Source organism: Phoenix dactylifera, chromosome 9, assembly GCF_051530095.1.
Source record: "Phoenix dactylifera cultivar Ajwa chromosome 9, Ajwa_hap1_PhDact_Kaust_v1.1, whole genome shotgun sequence".
Lineage (NCBI taxonomy): Eukaryota > Viridiplantae > Streptophyta > Magnoliopsida > Arecales > Arecaceae > Phoenix > Phoenix dactylifera.
Genome location: NC_143198.1, coordinates 10,457,666 through 10,480,951, shown reverse-complemented (window position 1 = coordinate 10,480,951; position 23,286 = coordinate 10,457,666). Strand labels below are relative to the sequence as shown.

At 40.2% G+C, this 23,286-nt stretch overlaps 1 protein-coding gene and 1 pseudogene across 2 annotated transcripts in view; both read left to right on the top strand.

The window, feature by feature from the left end:
• The window catches only part of LOC103698011 (retrovirus-related Pol polyprotein from transposon TNT 1-94), a 50,867-nt gene extending 27,883 nt beyond the window's left edge, over nt 1-22,984 (top strand). The window contains exons 2-4 of the mRNA XM_089925319.1: nt 738-3,171; nt 22,499-22,580; nt 22,767-22,984. Coding sequence (XP_089781445.1) covers nt 738-3,171; nt 22,499-22,554 — 2,490 coding nt within the window. The 3' untranslated portion in view covers nt 22,555-22,580; nt 22,767-22,984. The remainder of the gene's footprint in view (nt 1-737; nt 3,172-22,498; nt 22,581-22,766) is intronic.
• Nucleotides 5,648-17,459, top strand: LOC148702451 (uncharacterized; annotated as a pseudogene). The gene is made up of 3 exons (XR_016396445.1): nt 5,648-10,566; nt 10,975-11,063; nt 11,162-17,459. The product of XR_016396445.1 is annotated as an uncharacterized LOC148702451 (transcript).
• Nucleotides 22,985-23,286: the final 302 nt, after the last annotated feature.

The window sequence follows — 23,286 nt, the reverse complement described above, 5'->3', positions numbered from 1 at the left end:
CAAAACCCAACTATAAATTTTACTTTAGAAGAATTATATGAAGCTTTTCAAGAACTTATGGGTGATTGTAGTATGTTAGGAGCAAAGAATAAAGAGTTAAAAGCCTCCAATCAAAAACTAAAGGAAGATTTTGAAAACCTATTAATTGAAAAGGAGAGCGTTAAAAATATTAACACTACTAACCTAGAAATCAAAAATTCAAAACTTAGCATTGAAAATGAAAAGGCAAAAACACTAATTAAGGAATTAAATCTAAAAGTAAAATCCCTACTCGATAATAATACCTCACTTGCACAAAATGTTGAATCCCTTAAAAAAGATAAGGAAGAACTAGTTAAAGAAAATTTGAATCTTAAGAATGAGGTACATAAGTACAAACCAATTGTTGAAAAATTCACACAAAGCTCTGAAAAATTAAATCTTATTCTTTCAAATCAAAGAGCTGTTTTCAATAAAGCCGGATTAGGATATAAAACTAACACACAACAAAAATACCTAAAGAATTTCTTTGTAAAAGCAAAAAATGTAAAAACTGAAAAACCTACATGCTTTCATTGTGGAGAGAATGGACATAAAGCCTACTCTTGTATTCAAAGAAAGATCCAAACTAACAAGAGTACATTTGTGAAAGCTAAAAACATAACTAAAGTATGGGTGCCTAAGGGAACCAACCACACTAACCACGAAGGACCCAAGAAAACTTGGGTACCTAAGAGCTTCACATGATCATTTTGCAGGTATGCCTTGCAGCCGGAAACAAAAAGAGAATGTGGTATCTTGATAGTGGTTGCTCAAGGCATATGACCGGTGACAAGAGTCTCTTCGTCACCTTGGAATCAAAAGAAGGAGGAGTAGTCACATTCGGAGACAATGCTAAAGGTCAAATCATTGGTGTTGGTAAAATCTCCATATCACCCTCCTCATTTATTGATAATGTATTGTTAGTTAATGGACTAAAACATAATTTATTAAGTATAAGTCAATTTTGTGACAAGGGATTTAAAGTATCATTTGAATCATCACTATGCTTAATTAGTAGTCCAATTGATAATGAGATCATACTCACAGGACATAGGCATGGAAATGTTTACATGGTAGATCTTGATGATCTCACCATGAAGGATGGCCAATGTCTTGTAGCCATGAATCCCAAAGTCAATGAGACTAGTTGGTTATGGCATCGTAGGTTAGGGCATGCTAGCATGGATTTAATCTCAAAATTAATTACAAAGGATCTAGTCAAAGGACTACCAAAAATAGACTTTGAAAAGAATAAAATTTGTGCTGCATGTCAATTAGGGAAACAAACAAGAAGTTCTTTCAAGTCTAAGAACATAGTCTCAACATCAAAACCCTTAGAACTAATTCACATGGATTTGTTTGGACCCACTAGAACTGCTAGTCTAGGGGGTAAGAAATTTGGTCTTGTAATTGTTGATGATTTTTCACGTTTTACATGGGTTTCATTTCTTGCACACAAAGATGAGTCCTTTCCCGCTTTTATCAAGTTTCATAATAGGGTTTCAAATGAACTCAATCTTAAACTAAAAGCAATTAGGAGTGATCATGGTATCGAGTTTGAAAATCAGTATTTTGAAAAATTTTGTGAAGAAAATGGTATCAATCACAACTTCTCGGCACCTAGGACACCCCAACAAAATGGGGTGGTAGAAAGGAAGAATCGCACACTAGCAGATATGGCTCGTACCATGTTGTGCGAATCGGATCTACCAAAGTATTTTTGGGCTGAAGCAATAAATACTTCATGTCATATTTTGAATCGTGCTTTAGTTAGATCCATCTTGAAGAAAACACCTTATGAGCTAATAAAAGGTAAGAAACCAAATATAAGCTATTTTCATGTTTTCGGTTGTCGATGCTTTATTTTAAATAATGGAAAGGACAATCTAAGCAAATTTAGTGCTAAATCAGATGAGGAGATCTTCTTAGGTTATTCCTCATCTAGTAGAGCATACAGGGTCTTCAACAAGAGAACTCTCGTTGTTGAAGAATCCATTCATGTTGTTTTTGATGAAGCTAATGGAGATTCTTCTAGAAAAGAAGAAGATGGTGATGCAGGTATACTTGAAGACCGAATGAAGGAATTCTCCATTCAAGACAAACAACATGAGGATGAGATCAAAGAAGATACAAATCAGCAAGGTGAAGAAGATCAACCTCCATCAAGAAATCAAGATCTTCCTAAGGAATGGAGGTATGCACATGGTCATCCAAAGGATCTAATCCTTGGTGATCCTTCACAAGGTATAAGAACTAGATCCTCTCTAAGAAATACTAGCAATTATCTTGCTTTCGTTTCACAAATAGAGCCTAAATCACTAGAAGAAGCTGAAAAAGATGATAATTGGATGAATGCTATGCAAGAGGAATTAAATCAATTTGAAAGAAATGAAGTTTGGACTCTAATGAAAAGACCCCCTAATGTTTCAATTATAGGCACCAAGTGGGTGTATAGAAATAAACTAGATGAAGATGGAATAGTAATAAGAAACAAAGCTAGGCTAGTGGCCAAAGGATATAATCAGGAGGAAGGAATAGATTTTGATGAAACTTTTGCTCCTGTTGCTAGGTTAGAGGCTATTAGACTACTTTTAGCATATGCATGCTTCATGGATTTTAAACTCTATCAAATGGATGTAAAAAGTGCATTTTTAAATGGTTATATAATGGAGGAAGTTTATGTAGGACAACCTCCAGGTTTTGAAAATCACTTACATCCAGATTATGTGTATAAATTGCATAAAGCATTGTATGGCCTTAAGCAAGCCCCTAGGGCATGGTATGAAAGATTAAGTAATTTCCTAATTGAAAACAAATTTAAGAGAGGAAATGTAGACAAAACCCTCTTTATTAAAAGAAAAGGAAATGACTTATTGCTTGTACAAATTTATGTGGATGATATAATTTTTGGTGCTACTAATGACAGTCTTTGTCAAGAGTTTGCCAAGCTTATGCAGGGAGAATTTGAAATGAGCATGATGGGTGAGCTCAACTTCTTCCTTGGGCTGCAAATAAAACAATCAAAGGAAGGCATCTTCATCAGTCAGTCCAAGTATATCAAAGAAATGTTGGAGAAATTCAAGATGAAGGATGCAAAAGAAATCAGCACACCCATGGGCTCAAGTTGCAAGCTTGACAAAGATGAAAAAGGTAAAAGTATAGACTGCAAATTGTACAGAGGTATGATAGGCTCTTTACTTTACCTTACTGCCAGTAGACCAGATATATTATTCAGTGTTTGTATGTGTGCTAGATACCAAGCATGTCCTAAGGAATCACACTTGCAAGCTGTTAAGAGAATTTTTAGATATCTAGTAGGGACATCTAATGTAGGCTTATGGTATTCTAAACAATCTGACATAAACTTAATTGCCTATTCCGATGCTGATTTTGCCGGGTGCAAACTCGACAGAAAAAGCACAAGTGGCACATGTCAATTCTTGGGTGCCAATTTGGTTTCTTGGTTTAGCAAGAAACAAAATTCAGTTGCCTTGTCCACAGCTGAGGCTGAGTACATTGCAGCTGGAAGCTGTTGTGCCCAAGTTCTTTGGATTAAGCAACAACTTGAAGACTTCGGTATCAAAATGGATAATATACCAATTAAGTGTGATAATACAAGTGCAATTAATTTAACAAAGAATCCTGTCCAACACTCTAAGTCAAAGCATATAGAGATTAGGCATCATTTTATTAGGGATCATGTGCTGAAAAATGATGTGATGATTGAATATGTATGCACTGAAAATCAATTGGCTGATATCTTTACAAAGCCCCTTTGTAAAGATAGATTCAACTTCTTAAGGAATGCTTTGAGCTTGTATGATCCTAGCAAATGAATTGAACTTGTATTGCATTGTTTTGCTGCGCAAACTAGTAATCAACCTCAAGGTAAACATAAGTGAAAACATGAATTCATCTAAGCTAAATGACGAACTGTTTGACTTTCCGGAGGATGGTTACCCTCCCTTGGACTCTTCATGGAGATATTTTCAGAGCCTATTTCATAGGTATTCGAAATTTGGTCAAACATTCCTCATTTCAATATTAATAATTCAAAAATCATTATCAAATTATTATAGGATGTATCATTAAGGGGGAGGATCACAAACAAATTCACTCTAAGTTTATCAAAAGAGATCATGTTGATTAGGGTGATTAAACAAAAATTGGGAGAAGATAAAATTTAGTCTGAAATTTTTCAGTGCCGGAGACGTCTCTGGCAAATCGCAGAGACGTCCCCCCAGGGGAGACGTCTCGCCTTAGTCGCGGAGACGTCTCGGGGACCGAATGAGGGCTTTTAAAATAGGTCGAAATAGCTCGAGCCGACCCGAGCTTTCTCCTTCATCCCCGACCAAAACGAAAAAAACCCTAGCCTCCATTTGCTCTCCACCTCAAACCCTAGCCTCCGTTTGCTCTCCATCACAAACCCTAGCATCCATGGCACCAAAGAAGGCTAGGACGACCCGTGGAAGGCGACCTAGGGCAGCGGCCGACGGTGAGGAACGACGGGAAGAACCCTCCGCGCCGTCTCCTCCGGTTGCTCCGCCAACCACGACTATTTCCTGTGCAAATCGCACAGTCACGACCGGAAGGTACATAGATTTCTCATTTTTAGATCATGAGGGGTTCTCTATTGGAGAGAGACTCCGAGCCCAAGGGTGGGAGCACCTTTGTACCCTCAATACCTCGACCTACCCCGGCCTAGTTAGAGAACTTTTTAGCAATATGGCCTTAGGGGACCTAGGGTACACTGCATATGTCCGGGGGACATTAGTAGAAGTCAATGAAGATGTCCTATCCACTGTCTTACAAATCCCTAAGGACGGTGAGGCTCCAACCTCACATCCCCAAAGGGAGTTAGCCCTAAATTTACTTTTAGGAAGAGAGGACTGCGGCCCTCTTGATGTTGTCAATTCCCAGGACCTAAATGCAGAAATGAGACTTCTCTTAAGTATTGTCAACCGGGTCCTATTTCCTAAAACCGGTCGCTTCGATTTTGTTTCGGAGCGAGACTTAGCTATTATGCATCATATCCTACTAGGGATCCCTCTGAACCTCCCTAGATTCATGCTAAACTACATTGCCCTATGTCATAGGTATTCTAGGTTTAGTATACCCTATGGCATGATCTTTACCTTAGTTTTCAAACACTTCAAAGTTCCCATTCCAACAAATGAACCTGCAAAGCCCTTGAGAAACACCGACTATTACAATGAGGGCACAATGAGAAGAATGGAATTTCATAAGATAGATGGGTCGTGGGTCAAGGTACCAAAAAGAAAAACCCAAATCCTAGAGCCCGAGAACCCACATCATGAGTCTGATCATCACTCTCCTCCACCTAGCCACTTGGATATCCCTGATATACCCTCCAGCTCAGCTGGACCTTCCACATCCATGCCACCACCTCCTCCTGTTAGTGGGCCCTCCTTCCTGTCAGAGGATCAGATGCGCACCTTAGCATCTGCCATTTGCCAGCAGATGAGGGAGGAGATGAGATCCATGATCTCTACAGAGTTGGCCCCCATCAGAGCTTCACATGAAAGGCTTCTACAAGAGATGAAGGATATTAGAAGTCAAATTGAAGCTACAACACAAGAAATAATTGGTGTGGGTGCCACCCAAACCATCAGATCAATAGAGCTCAAGGACAGCTTGAGGAGCATTTCCAAGAGTCTCAAAGAGCTGACAAAACCAGATGGCAACGTGGGCACCTTGGTTGCCCAACTCAGAGGAAGAATTGAAATGGCAACCATAGAGTTTGAAGCACTTGTGGCAGGTTTCCACAAGTCACAGGGAGATCAATTTAAGACCCTCATGGATTCCATCAATGCATTCATAGATGCAGCTTGTAAGGCTTATGAACAAAATGCAGCTGGTAGGGCTCATGAGCAACGTCGCCGATGAGGGACATTTTGTAGGCTCTTCTTTTTGTAAACCCTAGGCTATTCTGAAACACTTTTTGTATTAGAAATCAATACTTGTAATGATTTCTTCTTTTGACTATGTACTGACTTCGAAGATTTACAATGACATATGAATGACATACAATTTCTTTTGCAACCCTGTGTACATTTCCAACTCTGTATATGTAAATGTGAATGTGCCTCTTGATGTGTCATAAGAATCTCATAACATACATTAAGTATTCAAATTTGGCACAACTTATCAAAGCATATGAAACAGGGGGAGCATAACCTGAATATCAAAGGGGGAGTAAAATGAATGCTGAACTCTTTAATAAAGATAACTTGAGTGGTTAATTATAATATGCTGAATTCTACTATGAATTGAGTTTTAAGCACCTAAGGATAATTTGTCCCCTTCATTGTTGATGACAAAAAGGGGGAGTAGATATTGAATATGGAGATATTGAAAGGGGGAGTAGATATATAGAAAGAACCAAAAGAACCAATATGGATATTGAATATGGAATGCAAAATTTATAATCATACTCCAAAGTTGATTTAGAAAAGATAAAATTGAAGAATATTGACTTTAAGATAATTGCCCTTTGGAAAAGAAAGGGGGAGTCAAAAAGAATCTAGCTTTCAATTATCTTCAGCATCAATATTTCATTTTAACTTGATTCAAATTCAGTTGATATGCTAAAATTGCTTAAGAGCTATAAAGTTCAATCCCATGCAATTATGCACACTGTATCTAGCTCTAATCAAAACATTATACTTGTACATCTGATCAAATACTGTGTATATGTTTAAACTTCGAATTTTGCATATACTCAGTGTTTTGTCATCATCAAAAAGGGGGAGATTGTTGACCCCCTAATGGATTTTGATGAATACAAAACACTAGAGTATAATTCCATTTATCTTAACAATTTAATTGAGGAATTCATGTGATTAATTAAGAATATTGTTAAGAAATGTCTAGGCAAGTTCCCATAATTTTTATGAATTTATTGAAGAATATTTTGAGTTAAAGAAAACAGATCAGGGACAGCCGAGACGTCTCCGGATAGTCTCAGAGACGTCTCTGGCACAAACAGGAAGAACTGGCACACTTGGAGACGTCCCCGGCACCTGCTGAGTCGTCCCCGCGTTAGCGGAGTCGACTCTCTCAGTAGCGGAGTCGACTCTCTCAGTGGCGGCAGAAAGGCAATTTTCAAGAGATATGCGCGAGACGTCCCCACTGTACGCGGAGTCGTCCCCGCAAGTAAAAAGGAGACTTCCCGAGTCGTCCCCAAGATAGCGGAGACGGCTCTCTCAGGGTTTTCCAGAGAATGGTTTTTTCGGTGATAAGGAAGCGGAGTCGACCCTGAGACAGCGGAGTCGTCCCCATGCATAAAGTGCAAACAAGCCGAGACGTCCCCTGAAGGAGCGGAGTCGACTCTCTCAGGGAATTCCAGAGGACATGTTTTTCGGAGATAAAGAAGCGGAGTCGTCCCCAAAGCAGCGGAGTCGTCCCCATTCAAAAAGTACAAACAAGCCGAGACGTCCCCTTAAAGTGCCGAGTCGACCTCAGACAACGTAAAAAGTAAAATCTTGTAGCCGAGACGTCTCTCGTTGAAGCGGAGACGTCCCCGGAGCGCCTGGGACGCGACTGACAGCTTTTCAGGTTTGGTTTGAATTTCAAATCCTTTTTACTTTGTCTCTAACGGCTATATTTGCTTTTTGGGCTATAAAAGGGACCTCTTAAGTGCTTCTCAACAACTTTTTTACCAACCCAAAGCTAGATCATTCAAGAGAGAAGTAAGAAAGAAAAGTTCAAGGGAGTGAGTGCATTCAAGTGAAGAAATCAAGTGTTTTCAAGCTTCCCAAGTGATTTCAAGCTCAACCACTCTCGTGCGCTCGGAATTCAAAGCTCACACTCAACCCTACGCGGTCCACATCGGAAGAATCAACATTTCTCACGCTTCCAACGGCAAAAGGATTCTTCCGGGTTCTATTGTTCATAATTGTCATATTTGCTTCTTAGAGCTTGTTTTTTCTTTTGTAAACTCTTCCATTGTGGTGCTTGTTCCAGTCAAGGGACTTGGAACAAGGGAAAGGCGTCCCAAGCCTAAGTGAAATTGGGGGTTTTAGGGTTTGTTGTTAGCCCGGTGTAAAACAACGAGTTGGGTAGTGCACTCGCAAAACTACCGTACTGTAATCTTGGATTATAGTGGAAATTTCCAAAGGTGATTTGGGGAGTGGATGTAGGAGCAGTGGAAGCTCCGAACCACTATAAAACCTTGTGTTTGCGATTGACCTTTCTCATTCCTCCTTTACTTTAGTGCATATATTTGTGTGTTTTATTTTTAATTAGTCGAAAAGTTTTTTAAAACACCCAATTCACCCCCCTCTTGGGTGACCATCTCTGGGCAACAGAACCGCTCGGTTCGCACCGGTATGAGCTTGAACCGGTGCTGGATTTTAGTGCCAGCGCTGTGGCACTTTGAAAGTGCCATAGCGCTGGCCAGAGGCACTTTGAAAGTGCCGCTTTGTGCGGCGCTTCAATCGAAAGTGCCACGTAGCTCACAGTGGCACTTTTCAAAGTGCCACAGTGCCTCAACGGTTGGCTATAAAAGCCGACCGAATGCTGAAGCCAAATCCATCAGCTTAGGTGAAGGAAAGACGGAGAGAAAGGAGGAAAAGAAGAGAAAGGCAAAGACAAAGGCATGAAAAAAAATTAGAAAGGTCGGAGAGCGTCGTTTTTCTTGAAGAAAAATCCAGCAAAAACTAAATAAGGTAATTTTTTTTCCCTACATTGTTTTTTTAATATTTCATTTAAATTGCTTAAAAAAATTAAGTCAAAAATTGCCAAAAAATAGGAAATGATTCAATGATTCCATTTCATCTTGAATTTTTTATATGTTGTCGATATATGGACGATGTTAATGGTGACATTAACTTTTGTTTTTACAGAATTTATATAATTTAAAATTTAATTAAAAAATTTAAACATTAATTTTTAATTACAAAAAAATAGAAATTGAAAAAAATTAATGTGGTTGTAGGAATGGAGCCGTCAAGGAGAGGACAACCCCAAGAGCGTAATATTGGCTGGGAGCATGGGAAGATGCTCGGTGAACGGCACCAGTTTTAGTGCAATTATTGCCACAAGTGCTTCAAAGGAGGAGGAGTAACCAGATTAAAGCAGCACTTAGCCGGTAATTCTCGTGAGATATCTGCATGCTCGGAGTGCCCACCGAGCACCCGTCAGCTGATGAAAAAAACCTTGCTGAGATCAAAGCAGTCAAGGAGAGGGCTGCCAAGCAGAAAGCGGAGGTGGAACGCCAAGCTGCAGAAGCACCTTTCTATCACTTGATGGAGTCACAGGAGGTCGAGGGTCCAGATGAGGGGGCACAGATCTAGGCTGCCATGCGGGCGAGTCTGGATGATCGGTGGCAGCAGGAGGTGGCGAGGCATCGGGCTCGATTTGGGCCCTCGTTTTTCGAGTCTGGCGCCGGTTCTGGTGGAAGCAGACAAGATCCAGAGTTTTAAAAGACAACCTCAGTCAGGGAGGGCGAGGGTAGAGGACGTAGCCGGATTGCATCTATCCTGGGTGGTTTTGGTGGCCGAAAGAAGTCTTCCGGAGGGATTCCACCAGGTGCGTCAACCATGATGTAGATCCGCATGCCTTCCCCAGGAGAGATTCGAAGCAGCAAAGGATAGACACAATGTTGAAGAAGGAGAAGAAGGATATGTGGCGAGCTATTGGATTCTGGTTCCACTTCAGCCATATTCCAGCGAATGCTGCAGACAACACATACTACAAGTCTGCCATTTCTGCCATACAGTCTGCCGGTCCCGGTGTCGATCCTCCAGGCCCGAGGGACATCTACGGTGAGCTTCTTGACAACAATAAGGAGGAGCTAGAGAATTGGATTGGCTCATATAAGAGCAAGTGGCCCACATTTGGGCTCACTCTGATGTGTGATGGTTGGACCGGTCCGACAAAGCAGGCCATCATCAACTTTCTGACATACTGTGATACGAAGACCTTCTTCCACAAGTCAGTTGATGCTTCGGATAAGGTGCACAACGCCTCATACATCCTCAGACTTATGGAGGAGGTGATTGATCAGATTGGAGAGGAGAATATCGTGCAGGTCGTCACTGATAACGGGCCGCAATATAAGTTGTCCGGGCAGGTCTTGATGGAGCGGCGACAGCAAATTTTCTGGACCCCATGTGCTGCACATTGCATCGACCTCATCCTGATGGATATTGGAAAGATCCGTAGGGTGCAACATACGGTGGAGATAGTCCAACACATCACCAGGTATATTTATAGCCATACTTGGGTTCTTTCATTAATGAGAAAGTATGCAGGGGAAAAAATTCTTAGACCAGGAGTCATACGGTTTGCTACGAATTACATTGCACTTGATAGCCTTATCGAGAAAAAAGGAGCCCTACGTCAGATGTTTGTTAGTCCCGAGTGGCAGAAAAGTAGATATGCCCAGGCCGGCACTGAAGGAAGCAGGATGGAAGACTTGGTAAGCAGGCAGTCATTCTGGCAGTGGGCCAATGCGATAGTCAAGGCTATCAAACCATTATATGAAGTGCTGCGGGCCATGGATAGCGGGAGGTACCCCTAGATGGGTTTTTTTATCACATGATGGAGAAGGCAAAGGCTCATATCATGGAGGCAGATGTAGCCCATGCCCAGGAGTACATCGACATCATTGAGCGGCGGTGGGGAGCCCAAATGGGTAGGGAATTGCATCTAGCAGGTAAGCGATAATATTGATAATTATACTGATTGATATATTTGTATAATTATACTAAGATGGTGTCATCTATGTGCAGCATACTATCTGAATCTCCGGTTTCAGTACGAGAGTGGAATTGCTATGGATGATGAACTTCTTCATGCTCTGCGTAATGTTATTTATAAGATGGAGCCTGATCCAGAAGTCACCGCGTCATGCATAAAAGAGGTAGCTATGATTTAGTAACATATGTAAATATATTGGATCTTATATTATTGACATACTACAACAAGCTTCTTTCCACAGACCAAATTATTTAGAGAGAGCAGCCATAGCTTTGGACAGCGACCAGCTGTCGTGAGCAAGACAACTATGAATCCAGGTATAATACAAATCTGCAAGATATTTTTGCATCTGAATTATCTTCAACTATGAGGCCATCATATATGTAAAATGTAATTATCTTCAATATTTTTGCAGCTGAATGGTGGATTCATTTTGGCGGATCCGCAAAAAATCTTAAGCGGATAGCTATCCGGATCCTCTCCCAAACAGTCTCCTCGAGTGGCTGTGAGCGCAACTGGTCCACCTTCGGCCTCATCCACAGCAAACAGAGGAACTGTTTGACACAAAAGCGCCTCAACGACCTAGTTTATGTGCACTACAATCTGCGGTTGAGGCTAAAATGCATTTAGGAGGAAGTGGAGCTCAAGTATGCAGATCCCATCTATAGGATTTTTACAGATGATGATAATAATCCTATGCTCGACTAGCTTGCGGCCCAGCAGCAGGAGCCCGAGCTTGATGAGCCAGGATCGCCTCGACGACCAGCCAGCATCATAGCCACCGAGGCTATGGTCGATCCACAGCAATGGGCTGAGCGCAACATTCCACGCACTCCTACAGCTGATATGACGTGGCTAGAGGGGAGCCAGTCACCGCATGATTGGTACGACGCTCCCGTTCAGAGAGATGATCCTCTCATGCGAAGACGAGGACGCTCTACTACCCAGTCGACTCGATCAGGAGGGTGTCAATCCCAGCAAACAAGAAAAGGAAAGGAAAGGGCCCCAATGGAGAGTGTCGAGGAGACTTGGACCAGCAGCGATGAAGGTTCTGGTGGTGATGGATCTACTAGCCATGGAGGAAGTGGAGGACAGTATGGTACTACTTATGAGACACAGCTGGAGGGAGGTTTTCGATACACCGGTGAGTCTCAGTTTACACATGCTATACAAGATACGGACCACGGTAGGCCATCTGATATAGGCCAGTCAGTTACCATTGCATATCGAAGAAGAGCTCCTCGAGGTCGTTCAAGAGGCCAGGATGCAGCTGTAGATGACCTCCCATGTAGAGTCAGATCCATTGATGTATCAAGTTCCGAGTCTTCCTATTATCCGCGGCCTCAGCCAGCCTATGGATATGGTGCATCGGGGTCATCTTCCGGTGGCTACTATCCTGCGCAGCTCGGAGGATCTTACGGGTCGGATTTTGGTGCCGGCATATTCGGATGGGCTCCTTATCAAGACACATCTCAGAGCCAGAGCTTCAGCGAGAGATCCGAGAGTTCTTATGACCCAACGCGCATTCCTCGAGGATTGAGCATACAAGACTACAATGCCGCTTGGTTAGAGGGATGGGTTGATCTGTCTTCATATTATGCTGATGATCCAGATATTGACGAGAAGCATCGCTACTCGACCCGATTTTAGATATTCAAGAGTGCTTTAAATGGATGTAATTGATTGTATCTTAATTTGAAATTTTTTTATGTTCTTCATCTCATTATTTGAATCATTTGGAAGTAATAAGTTGCATCATCTAGTTTTAACCTTAAACTTAAACATAAAAATATCCAAAAAATATCCAAAAGTGAAAGAACTCAAAAAAAAAGCGACGATGGGGTCGAAACTAGGCCAAATGTGCCCTATCGGTTCGGCTCGATTCGGCACCGGTACCGTACCGATACCGGAGCCGACCGGTACGTCGGTACGATCGGTACCGCGAACCTTGCATAGAACCTTGTTTTTCTGACTGTTTTTACTGGGGTCGACTCATGCTTTCTTGGGGTCGACCCATGCTACAGTGGGGTCGACCCAAGCTCCAGTAGGGTCGGCCCTCTCAGGGATTCCAGAGACATGGTTTTTGAACATTCATCCTGGGGTCGGCTCATGTTCTCTTGGGGTCGGCTCTACTTGGGGCCGGCTAAAGAAAACTTGGGTCGGCCTTCTCAATAATTTCCAGAGAGTTGTTTTCTTTGAGTTCACAAGTTGGGGTCGGCTTATGGCTCCTTGGGGTTGGCTCTTCTCTTGGAGTTGGCACAAGGATTCTTGGGGTCGGCCCCAGTTACTGTTCATCTGTGCCATTTTTGCAAGGACGTGCCAGATCGTCCCAAAACGTGCCAGGCTCGACTCCACCTCCTCTGGGGTCGACTCCTACTCTGTCCCAAGTGTGTCACTCCGTGCCAGTGCGTGCTATATGTATCAGGGTCGACTCCAAACCTCTTTGGGGTCGACTCAACTTATAATTTTCTGCATTTTAAGGTTAGACTAGTTCATAGGATCAATAGAACATATTTCAAATAATTTTGAGTGTATGGCACGATAGAGCTTCATACCCTTAACAATAAAAATTATAGTTTTGCCCTTAAGAGTATCTTGACTTGAAACTTTGCTGAAATAGATTTAAAAGCTCTCTATCATTTTCTACTACATATTTTATCTCATTTTTAATCATTGAGAGTCGTCTTGATCTCATTTTCTCAATGTATCGTAAATGTATCGAGGGTGTGGCATTCCTTAGTGATGTATCAAGTTAAACTGTATTGTTAATTTGATATTCCCTCAATTGTTGTATTAATCATTGAAATAATATTATCATCCTCATCTACCATATAAATGTTTCCATGCCTATGTCCCATATGTATAATGCTATTATCTTTAGGATTTGTGATTATGCATACTGAAGCTTCAAATGAAACTTTAAGACCTTTATCACAAAATTGACTTATGCTAAGTAAGTTATATTTCAAACCATTAACCAATAAAATATTTTCTATAAAAGTAGATGGAGTGATACGAATTTTACCATTTCCAATGATATGTTCTTTTCCATTATCTCCATAGTTACCACTCTACCATTCTTAGATTCCAAAGTGACAAATTATTCTATGTCATCTGTCATGTGTCTTGAATAGCCGCTATTTAGATACCAACGTCTATTCTTGTCATTGGCTGTAAGACACACCTACAATCAAAATCAAGGATGTACTTTAGGTACCCAATCTATGTTGGGTCCTTTAAGGTTAGTGTGTGATGTTCCTTTTGGAACCCAAATTTTCTTGTATTTTAGCTTGCTCTTTTCACTAATTTGTTATAGCTGAATTTTCAAAAATTACATTCGTATGATTTGTGTCCTACTTTATTGCAGCAATGACAAGTTGTATTTTCATTTTTGGCTTTAACAAATATATTCTTTTAGTATTTTTGCTTTCTATTTGTTTTATATCCTAATCCTGCTTTATCATATACAGCTTTTTGACTATCAAGAATCATATTTAATTTAGTCGAGCTAAGTGTAAACTTGTCTACTAAAGATTTATATTTTTCTGCATATTCTTTCAATTTAAAATTTTCAGTAATTAGATTTTTGGTTTCATTAGGGAACTTCTTACTTAATGTTTCATAGTCATTAGATAGTTTCAGCTTATCTTTCATAAGAGATTGATTTTCATCTTTTAAAATTTTATTTTATTAATTAGCTTCTTGTGCTCTTCCATAAGATCTAAAAATGCATCATGTAATTCTTCTATTGTAAAATCACACTCAAGTTCAGAATCTACCTCATCTTCATTTGCCATGTAACAGATTTGAGCCGTGTTTTGCTGATCTTCCTCTTCCGAACTTGACTTCTCACTTTCACTCCATTCAGCCATGAAAATCTTCTTTTTGAGTTTCCTTGCCATTCATTTCAATTTTGGGCAATCTATTTTGAAATGCCTGGGCTTGTTGCACTCATAGTAAATTGGCACTTCTTTTTCTTTCTCTTTGTCCTTTTTCTTTTCTTTGCTTGAGCTGCCATTGAGGAAGGGCTTCCTTTTGTGAAACTCCTTCTTCTCTCTAATGAATTTTCTGAATTTCCTCGCAAGCATTGCCGTTCCTTCTTCATCATATTCCTCCTCTTCATTAGAATCCTCTGATTCACTGTCTTGTTTTGGAGTCGTGGTCTTCATGGCAATGGATTTCTTTTTCTTGACCTTTTCTTCTGATTTTGCTTCATGGTCAACTCATGGGTCATGAGTGATCCTAGAAGCTTTTCTAGTTGTAGCGTGTTGAGTTCCTTTGCCTCTTGAATTGCAGTTATCTTGGCCTCCCAAACTTTTGGTAGAGACCTTAGAATTTTTCGCACCAATTCAGAGTTAGTATAAGATTTGCCTAAACTCTTTAGTCCATTTATGATATCCGTGAATCTAGTGAACATTTCAATTATGGACTCAGTGGACTCCATTTTAAACAATTCATATCTGTGTACTAACATGTTTATTTTTGACTCCTTAACTTGATTAGTCCCTTCATGTGTGACTTCTAGTCTATCCCAAATTTCTTTGGCTGAGGTACATGTAGATATTCTATTGAATTCATTTACATCTAGAGAGTAGTAAAGTACATTAATGGCTTTAGTATTTAGTTGCGCTAGTTTCTTATCACTGTCATCCTAATCTATTTCAGGTTTAGGAATGATTGTGCCATCTATGCTAATTGTGGGTGTATGTGGTTCTCTAGATATGATATTGCACAAATCATAATCTTAAGCTTGAATAAATATCTTTATTCTAACTTTCCAATAGGTGTAGTTTGTGCCATTAAACAAGGGAGTCTATTTGTGGATTGCCCCTCGCTTATAGAGCTTCCTACTTGGGTTGCCATAATCTTTGGCTCTTGGTCGTGAGATCAACAAATACTATGAGAGCACCTGCTCTGATACCACTTGTTGCCCTAGGTGACAAGCCAAGAGGGGGGGTGAATTGGGTTTTCTAACCTTTTAATCCCTTAATCAAATTGATAGATGAATGGGTAGTTTAGCTAATATTAATTAAGTGCGTGTAGTGAAATTAGAAAGGCACACAATACAAATACATAAGAAATATAGTGGTTCGGTGCTCTCCTAAGCACCTACGTCCACTTCCTAAGCGTCTTCTTGGAAATTCACTGTAATCCGTGAGAAAATTCACTGTAATCCGCGAGAAAATTCACTGTAATCCCGCGGATTACAGTTGGATTGTTTTTCGGGCTCACAATCCAAAAACCTTTACAATTTGGTTTTCCGAGATCACCAATAATCTACGTTGGTTTTGCGGACTCACCAACAACCTACAATGTTGGTTTTACGGGCTTACCAACTAACCTTACAACAAGATTGATAAGTAACAAAAGAGAGCTCCCAAGAGAGCAAATAAAGCAATTATAAACTACAAAGAAGAGTTTAGAGAATGTTTATCGCTTTGGAGGAGCTATTCTTTTCTTTGTCAAGCTTGCTTCACTTTACAAGGATTGGTGGAGCTATGATGACTCTTTGAAACTGCTCAACAACTTTCTTTTGGCCCTTTTGAGGAAGCAATTGAATGAGGCTTTCTTTTCTAGGGTTTGCTCTTGAATGTGCTTCTTTTATATCCAAAGATTTCTTCCTTTGATGAATAGTGTCTCTTAAATACCTCCCCAACCTCTATTAGTTACTCCCTAGCTGTTTGAATTGAAAAACTAGCCGTTTCTAGCTGTTGGAAGCTCAAAAAGCACTTCTGTAGAACTAGCCGTTGGGCTATCACCCGTACCGGGGTCGACCCAAGCTTTTCTAGGGTCAGCTCAAGTTACTGTTCATCAGTCTTGGGGTCGACTCAAACTTCTCTGGGGTCGGCCCCTGCTAAAGTGGGGTCGGCCTTCTCAGGAAACACAGAACCTTGTTTTTCTGACTGTTTTCACTGGGGTTGACTCATGCTTTCTTGGGGTCGACCCATGCTACAGTGGGGTCGACCCATGCTCCAGTGGGGTTGGCCCTCTCAGGGATTTCAGAGACATGGTTTTTGAATACTCATCCTAGGGTCGGCTCATGTTCTCTTGGGGTCGGCTCAAGTCTTCCTGGGGTCGGCTCAAGGAAACTTGAGGTTGGCCCTCTCAGTAATTTCCAGAGAGTTATTTTCTTTGAGTTCACAAGTTGGGGTCGGCTCATGGTTTTTTGGGTCGGCCCCAGTTACTATTCATCTGTGCCATTTTTGCAAGGATGTGCCAGATCGTCCCAAAACATACCAGGTCGACTCCACTCTTCTGAGGTCGACTCCTACTCTGTGTCAAGTGTGTCACTCTGTGCCAGTGCGTGCTATATGTATCAGGGTCAACTCCAAACCTCTTTGGGGTCGACTCAACTCACAATTTCATGCATCTTAAGGTTAGACTAGTTCATAGGATCAATAAAACATATTTCAAATAATTTTGAGTGTATGGCACGATAGAGCTTTATACCCTCAACAATAAAAAATTATAATTTTGCCCTTAAGAGTATGCTTGACTTGAAACTTTGCCGAAATAGATTTAAAAGCTCTCTATCATTTTCTACTACATATTTTATCTCATTTTTAATCATTGAGAGTCGTCTTGATCTCATTTTCTCAATGTATCGTAAATGTATCGAGGATGTGGCATTCCTTAGTGATGTATCAAGTGAAACTGTATTGTTAATTTGATATTCCTTCAATTGTTGTGTTAATCATCGAAATAACATTATCATCCTCAGTTGGCTGCTCAAAGATGTTTGCTTGTTGCTCCAGTAGGGGATGGTTTGGATCTTCCTGCATCCCCATAGTGTGGTGAGTCAACTTTATCTTGGTAGAGCACTACAAGATTTGGTGAGAACCTCTTTCTTGTCTCCTCATTAGAGAATCTTTTATTCTATGTGCACTAGTATTATAGATGTAGGGCCTTTCTCTTTTGCTATTAGACCTAGGTCTCTTAAGCTTAATACTATGGATTATGACCTTTCCTACTTGGAATAAATCAGGCTCTATGACCTTCCTTTTATTTGTCGGAGCCATGAGGTGGTTCAGATACTGGTTAGTGCCATTTGCTAGAAGAGTTGGGTTACGACCATGCTTAGTTGAATGTTTTTTCCCTTTATAATACTACTATGTTGTTTATTAGAGTCTATCCTCTTAATTGGCAAATGTTACTACAGGTGATTTTAAGGACTTGATTAGAATCCAAGTCATGGAGTGTGATCATGTGGTCTTGGTGATGCCAATGTCGTCAAAAGCATGCATAAGGTGCATCTAAGAAGTGCACATGCACCAAGGCACAAACTTTGCACCTGACCTGCCTTGGGGCAACGTGACTTAGGTGCTAAAAAAGTATGCCCTTTTGTGCCTTGCAAAATGTTTAGGCACAGAAAAGCGTTCCTTTGCTATGTTTAATCTTAACCATCGATTATTCTATGTTTGATCTAGATTTTGGAACTTCATGTCCAAAATAGAGAAGGATTGAGAGGGGGAAGATAAGCAGAAAGAAGGAAGAGAGGCAGGTCCAGGGTTCTGATTTACAGACACAGAGAAAGTAATCCATATTGGGTCTCCGACAAGGGCTTTCCCCCAGGCATGCTTACATCCAGTAAGTTCTCTATTCTTTCACTTCCTCTTCTTCACTTCTTCCTTTTATTTTCTCCATTTTTTAAAAAACTTTAGGACTGGTATTCCTCCTCCTCATCCTCTTCCCCTTGTTTCTTCTTCCTCCTCCTCCACTTGTCCTTCCTTTCTCCTTCCCCTTCTATCCCCTATCTCTTCCTCTTCTCCTCCTTGTTTTTCTGCTGATGCTGCTATATGTCGGTCCATTGAAAATAGCCCAGATTCTTCTTCTTTTTCTCCTTTTCCTTCTCCTTCACCTTCTCTTTACTGCTGCTGGTGTTGTTATGTGCCAGTCCATCAGATATAGGTTACACCTATCCATAGTAACAACTGCTGCAACTACTACTGCTCATCTGCTTCCTCTTCCTCTTCCTCTTCCTCTCCTTCTCCTTCTCCTTCTTCTTCTTTAGATGAGACCGAAGAGGCCGATGATGTTGACTATAAATCTGATGAAGATGAAGATGATGATCTGCTTGTTGATGATGATGATGATCTTTAAGAATAAGGACTTCTATGATGATTTACAAGTTTTGGATCAGTTGTCACAGTAGATATCTTGGTCATTTTATAGCTGCATTTTGGACTTCTATGTTTGCTTCCATGTGTTGAATTTTAAGTTAGACAATTGATTTTAAACACTTTAACTTTAGTTTAATATTTAGATGTAGTTCATACTTGGTAGTACCATAGTAGTCATTTTATTGAGGCTGGTTAGTCTTATTATATTTGATTTTTGTATTTTTGACATGCCATGCCCTTTATGCGTGTATAAATCTGAATTCTAATGCTTCTTATATTTTTTTTTGTGTCCACGATTGATAATTCATTATTAAATATGTTTAGAATCATATAATCATTATTATTGTATATGCTATATCTTTGCATCCCAGATTTTTAGAAGCATGCCTGGTGCCTAGGCTCTAAGAGAGTTTGGCACTTTAGTACATTTTAAGCCCATGACAACTTTGGGTGTCACAATGCCTCAATCTTCGCCAGAGGCTGATGTTATTAGGGGAGATGGCAGTGGGGATATCCATTTTATGTCTGACTCCAATAATGTCCCCCTAGCAATTTCGAGCAGAGGGAGTAGATGCAGCAGTGGCAAATCTGGTGGCGAAGTTGTGTGAGAAGTGGTTTTAGTGAAGGATTTGAGTACATTATAGTTCAGGTTGGTGATGAATCAGGTCATGGTTTGAACTTTGAATTCAAATTTGGGTTATCTTATTTCTCTAAAGGATGGTAATGGCTAGGTGCTCGAGATGTTGGCTTCTTCCCCTGGGTGCTATTGGTTTGTTGGTTGACCTTCCAAATAACATGGTTTTGGAAAGGAGAGATCTCCTTGGCTATCTTAAGATCCCATCATTATCGAACTTTCTCTTTTGCTTGCTGGTAAAGATGGTCTGCAATCAAGGCTCTAACACTCTATTCGTGAGTGCATAGAAGGTTTCAACATTCCATAGGTCTTTAAATTCTTGAGTCATGCAGCCTTTAGTTGTTGGCCTGTTGAATATATGAGTTTGGGACCCTTCTCAGGTGGCAGGCCTACTTTAGTGGATCTTGCTGGATCTAGGCTTCATCTGTAGCTAGCCTTGTCCTAGTTGATCCTGTTATCCTAGTTGCATTTGCTTGGCTGACTTTAGTGGATCTTGCTGGATCTAGGCTTCATCTGTAGCTAGCCTTGTCCTGGTTGATCCTGTTATCCTAGTTGCATTTGCTTGGCTGAGCCAAGGCATGGAGGGTGGGCCTAAATGTAATGAATATATCAAGGACAAGAAAGTGACAAAAAATGGTTTGTTTTTAAAGAATTTGGCAAAGTCTTTGCTCCTGAACAACGAAAGTGGAAAGACAAATAGGGAGAGGGATATACTTTTTTCTTTTATGATCGCTGAAATTGAATGATGAACCTTCTTGTTCCAAGCATACGACCCTAAGACTTGACTGTCCTTATTTTTTTGGTGCAGTAAAGTGACAATTACATAATTTAAGAATAAGAAAGAGTAGAGCTAAGATTCAGGTGATGATGTTGCATGCTTCAATAGAAATGAGATGGATGTTAGAGATAACCCACTTGGTTGATATTTTTTATTGCTGGTAGGTTCTTGATGTGATAATGTGGCTAGTGGTCTGAGAAGGCCTAAGAAGGACTGAGAAGAAAACTTGAACGAAGGCCTGAGAAGGACTGGGAAGCCTTCTCAGACCTTCCCAACACTTAAAAGAAGAGAAAGGGAGGAATGGCCGGTTCGGGGTTGGTTTCGACTCCCACGGCCAAATCGATCCGGTCCCGTGTTGTGTTGGCCGGTATGGCCCAGACCGGGCATTCGGCCCGGTTCGACATACCATGTTCAAATCATTGACCCCAATCCGTGCTCCATGCTATGGTATGAACATCACAAACTCCACAAGTAATGATTCATTATATAAAAGTTAATATTCACTCGAAAAAAAGAAAAATCCCTTTCCCTCATTTTGGAAGATATCAGAAAAATATCTCGAGTGTATCTAGTATTGGATGCAAGGTATGTCATATCGTACCGAACCGAGCAGTATGAAGTGTACCATACCATCCATGCCGGTACTGAACTAGTACACGGTATGGGGGCATACCCACAATCAATACGCCGAATTGGCTTTCGTACCGAACGTACCAACATCGTGGCATAGCTTGATTGGATGTATTTTTTAATTTTAAAAAGTAAGATAATATAAATATCGGACATGTATCCTAGAAGCATCTAGCAAGTATTGTTATTCGATACATATCCGTCACGGACACAACATACAAGTTGAAGTGTCCATGCTTCGTAGTTCTTGGTTAATATAGACAATAGGTCATAGTTGTTAAGGTTGGACCTAGATTCTTGAAGTAATTTCTTGCAGGTTAAATTGACTCTATTTGTCTGTTTGTGTCAGGTCCAAATATCATGACATTCCTACCTGATCCAATTGGATGTGGGTTCCTATTTTAGGACCCACCCCCAGCCATGAGTCTTAACATTAGGTGGGGGCTGAGTCTAAGTTGAGTGAGTTTGAGTAGGATTCTGCTCTACTGACCCACTTGCAGTTCTAATACTAGATGTAACTCTTGCTCTTTGGGCTAATTGGAATGGTCTTTTGGAATGTATTAGTACTGCAGTCAAGATGGAGGTGATGGAAATGTTGTCACCAAACTCATGTAACATGTCATTCATCAGATAGAAAAATGTCATTAAGAAACTACTGATGTTGATTGCATATTATTTTACTTGATGACCTATGTTTATGCCTTCCAACCATCACTCTGATGTGTCCTAAAGGAATCTTTACGTAGGTCTTACAAAATAAATGTTATTATTTAACTTAATAGGTGTTGGATATTTGCTTTACTAATGCTATGTTTGCACTGAATTGGATGTTGTTCAAGGGATCACTCAAGAGAGAACCATTTTATGTAACATTTGGGCATTATTATTTTCATATTACAATCTTGTGTAAGATGTCTGACATTTTATTTTGTATCATGGCATCTTTCCTCCAATTAGTGGACTTGCATCCTATGGTTCATATGCAACTTATCTTGTTTCTTCCTTCAAATTTTACATTAAACCCACTGTTTAGCTTGAGAGGTGCTGCAATCTTTGTCAACACAGTTCTAGATTGAAAGCTTGCCAGCTGGTTTTATGGAGAAGTGTAGAGGAGGGCAGCAGCCTTTGATCTCAAACAAAAAGAATTAAAATGCCATTATACCCCTATAACAGGGCGATAAGTGGTCCAGCAGATATAGACTTTACAACCATTTTCCTGTTAAGTTTAGAAATGTGTTGTGTTTAGGCCCTTTTAATGTTTGACTTCTAGATTTTGTAAATATGCAGATGGAGTTGGCTCCAAACTTTACGATTTAATATTTTGTTGATGATGACTGTTATGAAATATTAGATTATGTGCTATTGTATAAGAGACATGGTAGGACATACAGTTATGTGAATAATGGTAGCTAAATAAATAAGCCTTGTACCATGTATAAGGTGTCAACTATAATGACAAGGTATAACACATCAATATTTGTGTTTTATGTTTGACTCTCCACTTGAAGTCAACATGCTGAATATTGATATCTGCTTCTGCTTTGGTTTTTTAGGTTGTTCACCTTGATCTTTCTTCAAATTCTATGGCAGGTCGCACAGAGAAAATGCGGAGTTTGCGGAGGCTCTGGACTTGTTCTGAGAAATGATTTTTATGTCCGGTGCCCTGGCTGTGGTATGTTTTAATTGTCAAGACTGTTGTTTCTTTTGATTTTTGACATCCTATCCTTAGAAGTTCGACAATTGTCTAGTGTCTGCTAGACTGTTATCAGTTTCAGAAGCATTTCAAAGTCAACCAATTCTCTCAAGAACCATTCGTACTTATTGATCATATAACTATTTGAAAATCTTTCATTTGCAGGTGGATTTCTTCCGTGGCAGTCATGGAAGAGGTTCTTTACAGGATAAAATCTTGATCTAAGCAATAAATTAGATCTGTGTTACTTCATTCCAGTCATTGCTGGGAATCTAGTACTTGTTAAAACTTAAGAAATGTTTGATTCGTGGAAGATACTCTGTTATTTGTGTATATTTTGAAGCTTAAATACCCTATAGAACTATTTATTGGGTACTTTGTTATTGGCTTTATGTCAGCAAGATATCTTTTCTTTTCCAGCATGACAATTACCTACAGTAAGCTGTCAGAGTGGGTGTACTGCAGAATTTAGCTAGGCAGTACAGATAGGAGATAAGGATTTGAAGTTTACAATTCTTTTGAGATGTATATAGACTTTTATTATGAAATGGTGTAATATATCAGTTAGAAAGATGGCTCACAACCGATGAGCTACTAAAGCTTAACCCTGAGTTGCTTGAGAGACACCGCAGCTTGGCAAATGTTTCCAAGCCAGAGAGAGTTGATGGGGATTGCGGATTTCTTG